Genomic DNA, 12,636 nt, shown 5'->3' with positions numbered 1-12,636 from the left:
CTTTTTAAGTCTAGATATTCTTATTTTTCTTCTAATTTTTTCCACAAAGACAAATTTGCTCATCTTTTTCCTGTTTGGGGACATTGAGCTCCTCTGAAATACTAGCTGGAAATATGCTTTTGACCATATTAAATGGTCAGCTTTGGTAACCACCAGATTCCAATCCAGTGATTAACTTGCCTTTATTCATCATAAGGAGGTCCAGAGTGGATTTACCTCATGTTGTACGCAATACCTTTTGTCTTAGGAATTGTGCAGTGTTGAGAAACTCTACTAATGCTTTATTACAGGCTGCATGGCACTGCTAGCAACATCTCACAAAATAAAATTTCCCATTAAAGAAGCTATTTATTCCATAAGTTACTCCATTTTATACCTCATTAAGATTACCTCCACTCCCCTGTGAGATGCAGACCACCTTTTTTATAAATGGTCTCAGATGCTGTATCTCACACTTTGGTCCTGAGAGACAGCAAACATAGGTGTCTACATGTGTGCTAGGAGTCCAAGCATTCCTTTTGGTCGGTGGGAGTCTAGTAAATAGAGTTATGGAGCCTAGGGAGTGATTCAGCTCTCTAACACAGACACCATAACAGTATTCAGTTACCTAAAGGGAGGCATCTAGTATCGCTTGAGATGCTCTAACGTATCCAGCTCATCTGTATAGGTTATGAAAAAAGGTTTTAAAGACCTGTCCCCTTTCCAAGTGGCAGCTGATGCCAAAGCACAATACTCCAGCATCTGCATTCAGGCAACTGCCTGCTGTCAAGGGGCTTCAGTCAGCTGGTGATGCAAAGGCATCTCCTGCTGTCTGCCGTGCCCTGGGCTGTACAGCACATCCAAACTGAGCTGGCTGCTACGACTCAGGATCTGGAGGAGACCTGTCCTGTCCTGAAGAAGTGGCAGGGGGCCAGGCACATCTAAGCAATCCAGAATGACATTAGACACTTATGTTTTGGTACCTGAATTGTGCCCTTGGAGCTCCAGTCCAGGAGATAGCCAGTCTCCTAAGTGAGGTAATATCCTCACTTTGTGTAAACTGTCTGAACGGTAGTTTCTCCAACAATTTTCTCTGTAGACTTTTCTTAGCTGAGTATTCAACACAATGCCTGCAAAGAAATGTCACAGAAACAGGGCCAAGCAAAATGAGATGTACAAGCCTGGAGACAGTCATGATCTATTCCCCCATAGGTATTTTCCATTTTCTTACCACCTCTGAAAAACATAATAATAATAAACCCAAAATAGGGAATGTTTTGAAAGGTCAAATAAAAATTTAGACGACAGTCCTCTGCTTCCATTAGATATCACCTGACTCCTCATTTAACAGTTTCCTTTTAGTCAAGCAAAGCTTTTCTATAGATTTCATATATAATTATGTAAGTTCTACACATCAGAAAGGACAGAAGTAATTTAAGAGATTTTGTATCACAAGCTTTCATAGGCTTATTTTGAGTTGACACGAGAGTGCCTAAGGTCTAATTTGCTCTCCAGCCAACCCAAGAAGGGACAAGCTGTACCAACATTTCCCTCATCCTGTGTTGATTAAGGAGAATACAACACTTTCCATGTATTCTTGTTTGCCTCCCATAGATTTTAGACTTCTGTCTATTTAGCCTGACTCTTCTTTACCTCTTCGTATTTTGGGGACTTCAGTAAGCACTTAGCAATTGTATTTGGATAATTATGTATCTGTATATTTATACACATGTATGTTTGTTTACTAAATGGCAAACTGATTTGGACCAAAAACTGGAAACATCATCTATCCCTTTAGCTTCCCAGTAGTCTTTTTCGTGTTTTCTTAATATTTAAAATTACTTTTGCTTATATAGATATGTTATGCTACAAAACAGAATAACATTTTCAAAGGTGCTGAACCTTTTTGGAATAGTTCTATGAAGCTAACCTAGAGGGAATTTCTTTCCTTCTCTCTTCAAATACTGGGTTGTAATTTCTTTTGGATTGTAGGTATGGAAAGTAAAACATTGCAATCAAATATTCTAACTCCTCCAACCTCTCAGTCAGATCAGAACTCCATGTTATCAGCTGTTCAAAGATTTAACAAGAATGAGATATAAACTTTGCTATGAAGGACTTTCAAAAGCATTACAGCTGACTGAGAAGAAAACATAAGAAAGCATTCAGATAGAAAGCAGGTAACAGCATTGTCAATATTTGGGTAGAGAAATGCAAAATATGAATGTTACCATACTTAAAATTATTGTATATAAGCAAACGGCTGACTTACCTCCCCTTAAGGCTCTACCTACACTAGTAAATCACATAGTGACCCTGACACTGGCAAGTTATTTTTTAAGTATTAATTTATTAGAATGGTCATTTCCATGATTCTAGCCTGAACTGAACAATTCCTAGCCATGGTCTGGGACTTACCACTCTCAACAGAGAGTTTAAATGAAGCCACCCTGTTTCATAGGGTAAGATAAACTTACAGTGGAGATGGGGCTAAGTCATGCTAGTTGGGAGCATGTAAAATGGCGTGATTTCATTTAATAATACAGATGCATCTTTACACTCTGGAATATAACCTGGGCCATCAATAAGAAAATAGAGATTCAGGTCCTAAGGTCTGCTGATATTAGCTGAGCTGCAATTTGGATTTTATCAAATTATAATTTCATTGTTTTCACCATTTTCTCAAAATACATGTGTGTTTGCATGTGTGTGTGTGTGCATGTCACTCTTGCTTTACACTGAAGTTTTGAAGAAGATACATGGATTATTTTTAATTTTCAAAAGAGAAACAAATACGTTCCAGAAATAAGATCTGATTCCAAGTTAGTAGAGCAATAATTTTTAAGTGGAAAAGCTGGTTTTGCATAGAACTGCTGACACAAACTTAGCTATAGCAGTACCGGTGAGCGACACTATAATTTAGGTCATGTTCCTGTCCCATAGATAACTTCAATACTATAGCTAGCCAGTTGCGGTATAGCAAAATCCATTGCTCCTGTTCCAATCTCATGAAAGCAGAATGAGACCTTCTTGTTTCCAGAGCTGAGCATCACACATTTGTAATAACTTTGCTCATGAATGGAAGGGGTTTACGCTGTGTTTCAGCAGTTAAATCTTTGCATTTATTATGGAACTTTTAGCACAAAAATAATTGAATAACCCTGAGAGTACCTGGTGTCAGAAAACAATATAAACAGAGCAATCGTATTAGAAAGACCCACACCTTCAGTAAAAGAGGTTTGGTGAGGCTTTCTTGCTTTACTCCTACCCTACAGAGGTTTATTCTTCCCTCTTTTTGGCACTGAGCAAGAGGGGTTTCTGAGGCATGCAAATGTTGATGAATGAGCAAGGCTGGTTCTGAGCACACGTGTGAGCCTGTATCCTCATGTCCCCTACGTCCAAACCCTTCAGATGTTTGTGTTGGCTCAGACTGGTGACTTTTCTAGGCAACCCACATGAGGGTTATTTTTTCAAGCACATGGAGAATAGATGTGTAGGTGATAGCCCACGACATTTTGATTCAAAGCACGGTGAAGGGAAGAAGGTGTTTGCTTTACCAATGAACATGATATCCTTCTTCTGAAAACCACCACTAATGACTTGTCACATATTCACATGTCAAAACATTTTCAGAAATGTGCCTTCCAAGGTCTTGGAAAACAGCGTTTGGGCTCCTAATTCACTCAGGTGATGTTGAACATTTTACCCCATGCCTATGTGCTTCTCAGCCTAGTAAAGGTCATCTTGTCTACATCTGAACTGCCTGTTAAGCTTGGAGCCGAGAGCGTCCTCAGGGAAGAACTCATTTATTTCCTGCATTTCAAGCCTGCAAACAAAGCTCTATATGTGACAACACACCATGTTCCAAGCCCTGAGCACTCTAGCAGGCTTATATTACCCTCACCAGCCTCATCCACGTTCTCCAGCCATGCTGCCTCTGCCTCCCCAGCAGCTTTATTTAAGCTAAACCCCCAGCCCTAGCTGTGTTGCAGGTACGTTGTGGTTATGCTGTGCCTGGTTTTGTACCTGGCATTATCTTATTGACTTGATACCTGAGCTTGACCTTGGATCTGCACTCCTCAGTGCCTCCTCCATCTCTCACTGGATGCTTGGCCAGCCCTGGTTGCAGCCACCAAACCAGCTCTGCTCTTGCTGAACCCCGACAATAAGCTCAGGGAAAGGACAAGGACCTGAGCTTAAATGTAGCTCCAGGGGCAATGAATGGTAGATGTCTAGGTAGGCAGAGGCTCTGGAAGAGTATGGTCATGGCAGCAAGAGCCTCCTGGTGTACTCAGGGCCCTGGTACTGCATATGGAATCACAGACCTTTAAAAATCATCTAGTTCAATCCCCTGCTGTGAACAGAGACATCTTTCACTAGATCAGGTTGCTCAAAGCCCCATCCAGCCTGATCTTGAACACTTCTAGGGATGGGTCATCCACAACTTCTCTGAGCAACCTGTTCCAGTGTCTCGCCACCTTTGATGTAAAGAATGTTTTCATTATATCCAACCTAATTCTACCCTCTTTCATTTTAAATCCATTGTCCCTTGTCCTGTCACTACAGGCCCTGGTAAAAAGTCTTTCTCCATCTTTCTTATAAGCTTCCTTTATATATTGAAAGGCTGCAATAAGGTCTCCCTGGAGCCTTCTCTTCTCCAGGCTGAACAACCCAAGTTCTCTCAGACTTTCATCATAGGAGAGGTGCTCCAGCCCTCTGACCATTTTCATGGCTTTCCTCTGGACCCACTCTAACAGGTCCATGTCCTTCTTGTGCTGGGGATCCCAGAACGGAATGCATAACTCCAGGTGGGATCTCACAAGAGCTGAGTAGGGGGCGAGAATCACCCCTCTTGATCTGCTGGCCACGGTCCTATTTATGCAGCCCAGGATACGGTTGGCTTTCTGGGTTGCAAGCGCACATTGCCAGCTCATATCCAATTTTTCATCCACTAGTACCCCAAAGTCCTTCTTTGCAGGGCTGATCTCAATCCATTCACCACCCAGTCTGCACTGATACTGGGATTGCCTCGACCTTCATGAGGTTCACATATGTTCATGTACTACCACACGTGCTCTCATACCAGCCCAGAAGCTGTCCGTGTGGTAGCCAAGTGGCTAGAAAGCTTTTATCTCCTCTCTCACTTGAACTGAAGGAGGGTGGGAGGCATCCTCACCTTCCTCCTCTGTAGGGCAGAGCTTTGGTAAATGGGACGTGTCTCCTCCAGTTGATAGTCCTGCTGTCTTTGTCTTTTTCAGCTCTGCAGAATAATCTAAAATCATCATGCAGTTGTAGTTTTCCACAGTGTGAGCACATTCCCGCTGCCTAAGACGTAGGGAACAAAACAATCCTGTGGGTCAGAATTCTGACAAGGAAGTTCAAAGGGAATATTACCATTTCGCAGTAATTTAGTCCTTTGACAGCAGTAAGGAGCCTAACTGCTTAACTTTTTTCCATAACAATCCAATTATCTGCATCTGTTGAACAGAATTTCACACAATCTTCTCTTTCTCCCTGTAACCTACACATGTAATGGCTCTTACTATGTATCAAAAATGATTGGCATGTCTTTAAAGAACTTGGTGCTGGAAATGAGCAGTAAGGGATAGAAGAGAAAAAATACCCAAAAGGTTAATCTTTTTGTTTAATTTCGGTGATGGCACGATGAAATATTAAGTCGCCTGAGATTTAGGATCTCTCAATCGCTCTCTGTTAGCCAGCACTTCAAAGACAGTGCTTTGTTTCAAGACTTCATTGCAACATAGCCACTTTCTCCTTCCACATTAGAATGATGTGTGTGGACAAACCTCTGAAGGATTATTCTCAGAAGTGAATAAGCCTTTTGAAGCATTTCAGTTGTCTGGAGTTTCTAACATAGCCAAGCAATATTTAGAATGATTCTGTCTTTCATGTCAAGATTATTTTATGCATTTTAAAATTCCTTTTCTTTTTTTTCCTGCACTCTGGAATTTGGTTTATTCTCTGTAATCTTTTGATTCCTGCTAAGATTCAATACCTTGAAATTAGAAGATGAAAGGATTCATCAGCAGAATACTACATGATTAGCTTAATTGGTTCTGAGTTTTCCTGTTGAAAGGGCTTTCTAACATGCATTTAGTAGCAGACACATGGTCCCTATTTTCCATGCCTTTATATTGGGATTTGAACACTTTAAAAAAATTACTGTGTGGAGAAGCACTAGCCTAATTCATCTCAATTAAAGTCTTCATCTGGAAGCAATAATGTAACTAACTCATCCAAACCTGAAGTTTGCAAAATTAGTAGCAAAATCCTTAAGGCTTTTTCATTCAAATGTAATACGTAGTTTAATATATTATTTGAAAATGAATAGAAGGTGTAAGTATGATTTATCATAAAATATATACTTCAATGCTGTTGAGTCAATAACATAAAGAGCTGAAAAAAAAACCAACCTGGAATTTTGCTTGATTTCATGTTAGGTATGAAAATAGAAAGTTTTGTATACTGTAATCATTTCTACAGAATAAAGCAGTACATATTCCACTGTCCATTCTGCCAAATGCTAGAAGCAACAAAACCTACTGATTAATATTTGTGCATATGAGCAAAATATCATGCCATTTATCACCAGAAATTGTAATTTGCAAGTATTTGTCTTCTCTCCATCTGGGTGTGAGCCAAAGACAGTACCTGGGACAATTCTTTGGATGAAACTTTTTCTGGATGGAGGTAGTTTAGACAGTTTTTTGTTTGTTTGTTTAAAGACTGCCTTTTGTATTTAGACAGTGGATGGCATCTTTTGTTTAATTTCCCTTCAAAATTGAGCGCCCATCTCTAGCTTTCAGTTCCTCTGACTGAAAACATTGGAACTATTCTTGCGGGGAAATACTTGCAGATGCAAGGCCTACAATATTTGTTATTTTCCAAAAACTTCTTCACTGTGTTGCCTGCTGCAGCTGATTCAGAAACACAACTATCACTGTGTCTCATTACACTGCAGATTCTCTGATTTTGTTATTAGTTCCCTTTATTTCTTTTTTTTTAATACTAAGTTATAATCTAAAAAGATGTGTACATATATCTATATGAATGATTAAAACTATACCATTTTTCATAGTTTTGTCCATTCTTTCTCCCACAGATTTAAGCCCCAGTTTAAGCAGGCAGTAACAGAGCATTAACATTCTTCTGGTCTGCTGACTTAAGACACCCACATAGAGGTAATCTCCAAAGCTTTCAAGTGGCATAATGTACACACTGAGTAAGAGAACAGCCTGACAAAGCAGTTTTGAAGAAACCACATCTTTGTATCTCAGAAAGGGAAGTGTGGAGTTTAACAGGCAGGGCGAGCAGCCTGCATCCAGACTGGTCCTCAGCCACTTACGGGACACGAACCAACAGCCCTGAACTTCCAGAGCAGGAAGCAGGGCAGGAGACCAGCGCCTGGTTTATGTCACTTTATGTATCCATCGCTGAGTCGAGCTGCTTGAGTGTTTGTCTTGAGTTTAATTCAAACACTAAAACAGTTTTTGTGCCTTTTCAGGAGATGCACAGAGACTTTGTTCTATTGCAGCTGGAGCTGCTAGAGCACTGTTAGGGTAATGGTTTATGCTAAAATTTATCCACTATTTTTAGTTCCACTATTTCAGTTTGGAGATGATGCATTTAATATTGACCATCTCACAGCCCACGCTTCTCTTTCAGTGCTGTGCAAGCTTGTCACTAACAAGCTCCTTAATTTCTTTTTATTGAATAAACTACTTCCAACTAAATTAGTACTGACTAAACCCCTTTGGTGGTTTAAAAACCCAACCACCTAGCAGTAGCTTGGAAATGACCATGGAAAATAAGGCCACCTTTTTTGACAAAAAATTACAGAGATGTAGGCCAGTCCCTGTAGCAAAACTGACTTCAGAGCAATGTGTACATTTAGAGAGGATGAGCAAAAGCACATCCATGTGCAAAGCAAGAATATTTGACTGTGGACGTACAAAAAGGCTATTGATTTCACAGCTATGCACTCTGACTTAAAAAAAAAAAAAGAAAAAAGAAAAGCAAAACAGCAGAATAAGTATGTGAATTTGTGTAGCCTCTTTTCATAAAGCCTCATAAATATCATTCCTCCTGGTTTTCACCATTAATGAACAGTAACTTTGTTACTGTCCCTCAGTGACACTAGATGGCACTTCAGAGTAGCGGTGGGATCAGAAAATCTTTTGTAATCTTTTCTAGTTATTTTGCATATGATATTATAGATGCATGAAATTCATGCTTGCATCGAACAAAAGCAATTTCTCAGCTTTCTGTTAATTTGTATGTATGACTGTGAGGTAGATAATACTACCTGTTTTAAAAAAGTAGCGAACTTAAGCAGAAAGAGATTATAACAGCGTGGTTCACTAGTAGGTCAAAAAAAACCAGGTTATGGGCCAAAAAGCTGTTGCCAGACATTGTGTTTAGAGGATTTGAGAAGTGGTTTGTGGAGGCAACTAAATAAAAATCTATAGGTCTGGAAATCAGAGCAATGCGTTGATGTCAGGGATTTAAGAGTTGATCCCTTCCTGGAAATGAAAGTAGATTTTATGTCATTTATACATCAGCAATCAAGTATATGATGACTGTCCATAATCTGGTGCACTTTAGGAGAAACTTTTCAGCTCCCTTCTGGCCTTGAAAGACAAGCATATATGAAGGAGGTAATTGATTTTTAGTCAAGTTTTGAAAAATAACATTCTTTAGCAATGTATGGTTTTGCTAACAACAAATGTGTATGTACTTTTGGAAAGCCTAAGACTGAGGGATATCATTAATTAAAAAAAAAAGTAAAAAAAAAATGTGGGAAGGATACTACTAAAGCAAAAGTTTACAATATTGCCATGAAACTGCAGTAAAAACTTAAAGGAACATTGCTGCTTCAGTACATCAATTCCATTTCCAACTTGTTTAGTCAATTCAGTAGAAAACAGAAGGGACTATCTTCTTTAGTTAAAAACCTCTTACAGGGATTTTAATTAACACTTTAGAAAGATTCATGATTAGGGGAAAAAAGATACATCTAGATATCAAAAAGTAGCAGAAAATATTGGCCATAATTCTGAAAAGCTCTTTAAATAAGAAAAAGGGAAGTCCAAACATTTACTCAAGCATGTTCCTAAGTAGTGTGATGAATCATAGACATTATTAATTTAAGATGGCAGAAAATGCATGGTTGTCTCTAATTGTATTATTCTGTCGTCTTTATCATAAAAAGACAGAATTTTACAAATATAATTAGAAAACTGGTTTTAAAAGCAAAGGCAAGCAAGTGTTATTATTTTAGTTTGGATTTTTTATAATTTTATATTCAGTGGAAGAAATAAGAAGCCTCAGTATGTCAGTTAAATTCTTCCATCCTTCTTGCAGCTGAGGATCTGTCACTACACCTTTTTATTCTCGTACCTCTTGTTTCCACCAGCTTGAATTTTCCGATTACTAGGATATGTTTAGTTCCAGGCTCCCTAGGAGGGTCTATTCTCACACCCCAGAGATACTCGCAGCCTTGCCTGCAGTGACCCCTCTGTGGCCCAGGGGTGCAGGAGGGGACGCGATGCCTTAGGCTGCCCCAGGAAACAAGGGGTTTATTCCTTTATGTGTCTGAGTCCTACAGTTGTGACTGTTTACCATCTTCAGACTTTATGGAGGGATCGGAGATGCACTGTTGGGCCTAAAAACTTTCTACTTTAGTTCTCTTATTTCCTTCTGCCCAACTGTTTATAGTTTGTTTGGGTTTGTTGTGTTTTTCTTTCTTTCTTTCCTTTTTTTTTTTTTTCCTTTTTAAGTGGAAGAGCCATCTGTTCTGTATTTATATGAAAAGCAGTTTTAAAAGTATTAGGCTTCCCGCTGCTTTGAAGTCTTTGCAGATGCTGTGTGTGGATAGGGTCCCGTCAGTCAGATATTGTAGGTATGGCTGCCCAATTTGTGGAAAACCTGTGTTTATCATTTGAATTTGTCATGATCTTGCTGAGGTCTCATGTTATAGGATTTGCTTATTCTGTTTTATTGAGCAGGACTGGGAATCAGGAAAGTCCTGTTATCTTTGCAGCCCTTGGTTGTTAGTGGGGAATGTGTTTTATGAGGAATAGCTTGTGCTTTAGCACAAAGGGCAGCAAGCTTGGGACATACCGCGGGTATTACAGAGGAGTACCAGCCTCAGCTGTTTTCTTCTGGACTTAAAGTTGCTTCTGATCTGAAAGAAAAGCCATAGTATGGAGAGATTTTAAAGCCATGGGGGGAGAAATGGGAAGTCTGTGTATATGCTTGTATGAAGTTTTATGTAGCCAGTAATTGTTATTATTTATTGCATAAATCTCTTCCTGTAAGTTGTATCTGTATCTGCTAATTTGAACCGTGTACATACAAACCCTGTGGAGTTGGTCGAGCTAAGACAATGCCTTTGTTCTCTATTGAAATGCCGGTTCTCAGCTTTCTGCATGAAGTCTCTCTCTGAATAATAGCGTATATCCAACCAAGAACCAAAAGGAAAAAATCTACCTGCTGGTTTTCTGGAGGGTTTTCCTTCCAGTGACAGAAGGATATCATGTACTGTTAGTTTTATTTAAAAATAACACTCAGAAAATGTGAAACCCAGAAGAAAAAGCTGATGCAAATGGGCAAAATCATTGGCTACTATATGAAGAAGATAGCTAACAAGAGTGCAAACACAATTTTTCTGTGTAATGGCTTTAGTAATTCATAATAGTTTACAATTATTTACTACTTGAATAAATGACAGCTATAGAGAGAATATATTCATTTTCTAGAAAAAATGCCTGTGAGTGTTAGGCATGAAAAAGTTTCTTGAGGCAAGAGAATTTGACACAGCTTGCTCTTACTTTAGCTATCACCATGCCAAAGATGTTTAATTTTCAAGACTTGATCATAATTAAAGTTCTGACACACTATGTTATGCTGTCAAACCAGAAAATAAAGACAAACACTTTGGAGTTTGCCTGTATTACATTATTCTTTAATATAAATGACATATAAGTTTTACAAATTAGAGAGATTGACCTTGGAGTATTAAGAGGCTGCAGAAGATTCTTTTAAGGTGACATTTTTATTGAGTATATGTTTAGCTTTGTAGATTGACAGTAGAAATGTGCAGCCTACCTTTGATGTGCTTGCTACCTACTGGTATGGGTTGAAGAATCCCAGTTTGCAGAGGGCTTCAAATCACTCTAAGATAATTCTATGAATGATGTCCCAGCAATGTCCAGCTAGGCCTTGCAGTTATTTCACTTCATATTTTGTTATACATATGATTTTGCTTATAATCTAAATTCCACAAATTCATCAGACGGGGAGCCTGCATATCTCTACTTGACAATTAAAAACATTGTTTAAAAAAAAAAAAACAGTAAAGGATGCTGACAAATGTACAATGCAGAACAAGTGAACAGTGAACTGCTATTATTTTTGGTTTAGATATATACATGGATTGATACCAATGACTAAACCCTAATACCATACTCTGCAAGGCAGTCTCACTGAAGTCATTAAAACTGCTCTTGTGACTAAGGTGAGAGGGATTTGCCCTAGAGAAATCTAGTCATTGAGCTCCAGACATAGGTTACAAGTTTTGTACTGCAGTCTACTCATTATTTTGTTCAATAGGATTATGTTAGGCTAATCCTGAATAGCATTGCTCTAGAGGAATGGCAAACTTTAAAGAACTATGTGTACAATATGAATTTATTTTATTTTTCCCAAAATAATGACATTAGCAACAACTTTATTTGCCTCTGCTAAATAGATACATTCAGAATTAGCTTACTGTTATAGTGGATATTTTTAAACCTCCAGGGCTTGAAATAAATTTAAAGGAGGTGACTCTCACCTTCTCAAGGCTCAAGATGATTTGAGAGTCTTTTTTCCCTCTACTATTTTTTTGTGTGTGTGTGTGGCTATAAAAATAACCTCAATCACTATCTTTTTTTTTTTTTTTTATATCATAGCTTGACAAATATTTACTCCGAATCTCATATACAGTGGAATCTGAAAACCTGTAGCATTCAGCAAACTGAAAAATACCACAGAAAGCATGCTGGAAAAGAAGGCTGAAATAAGTCAGTTTAAAGCACAGTTGGCAATTCTTTTTGATGGTATGCTTGATCTTGTACATCTGTAATGATTCATTTATTCTACATCAATGGATCATCTCCACTTTAAAGTGAAGTTTCTGGTATTTGGCATTAATTGTTAGCAACAATTTTGTGAACAGGCCTATTACGACAGGTACTTTATCTGAAACACAACCGAACCCCATCTTTAGACATCTATTTGTAATTTCCAATCTGTACTGCAGAGCGTTCATGGATACACCGGAAAGCAGAGGGCTGGATCTCCCAGTACTGCACGGGGTTGCTGAAGAGACTCACACCGGAATAGCTAGCCTTTTTGGTGTTGTAGCCAAGAGGGCAAAAGTCGTTGATACCAACTGAAGCAATTTTGTTGTTATGAAGATAGACCACCTGAAAAGCATGGAAGTACAGAAGTGAGAAATACAGCTACCGCGGCAAATAAGATAAATGATTTTATGTCAAATACTAGGTGCGTGTTGTGCAATGTTATACAGAGTAACAATATATCCTTTTTTCCAAACGGATGCTTGATTCTGCTTACCTTTTGAAATACCTA

General features: G+C 38.6%; 1 protein-coding gene across 1 annotated transcript in view; it reads right to left on the bottom strand.

The window, feature by feature from the left end:
• Nucleotides 1–10,944: 10,944 nt before the first annotated feature.
• The window catches only part of DCN (decorin), a 39,620-nt gene continuing 37,928 nt past the window's right edge, over nt 10,945–12,636 (bottom strand). Inside the window, exon 8 of the mRNA XM_075058150.1 lies at nt 10,945–12,470. Within this exon, the coding sequence (XP_074914251.1) occupies nt 12,276–12,470 (195 nt within the window). The 3' untranslated portion in view covers nt 10,945–12,275. The remainder of the gene's footprint in view (nt 12,471–12,636) is intronic.

Source organism: Buteo buteo, chromosome 26 (genome assembly GCF_964188355.1).
Source record: "Buteo buteo chromosome 26, bButBut1.hap1.1, whole genome shotgun sequence".
Taxonomy (NCBI): Eukaryota; Metazoa; Chordata; class Aves; order Accipitriformes; family Accipitridae; genus Buteo; species Buteo buteo.
This window is presented reverse-complemented; position numbering and strand designations above follow the sequence as displayed.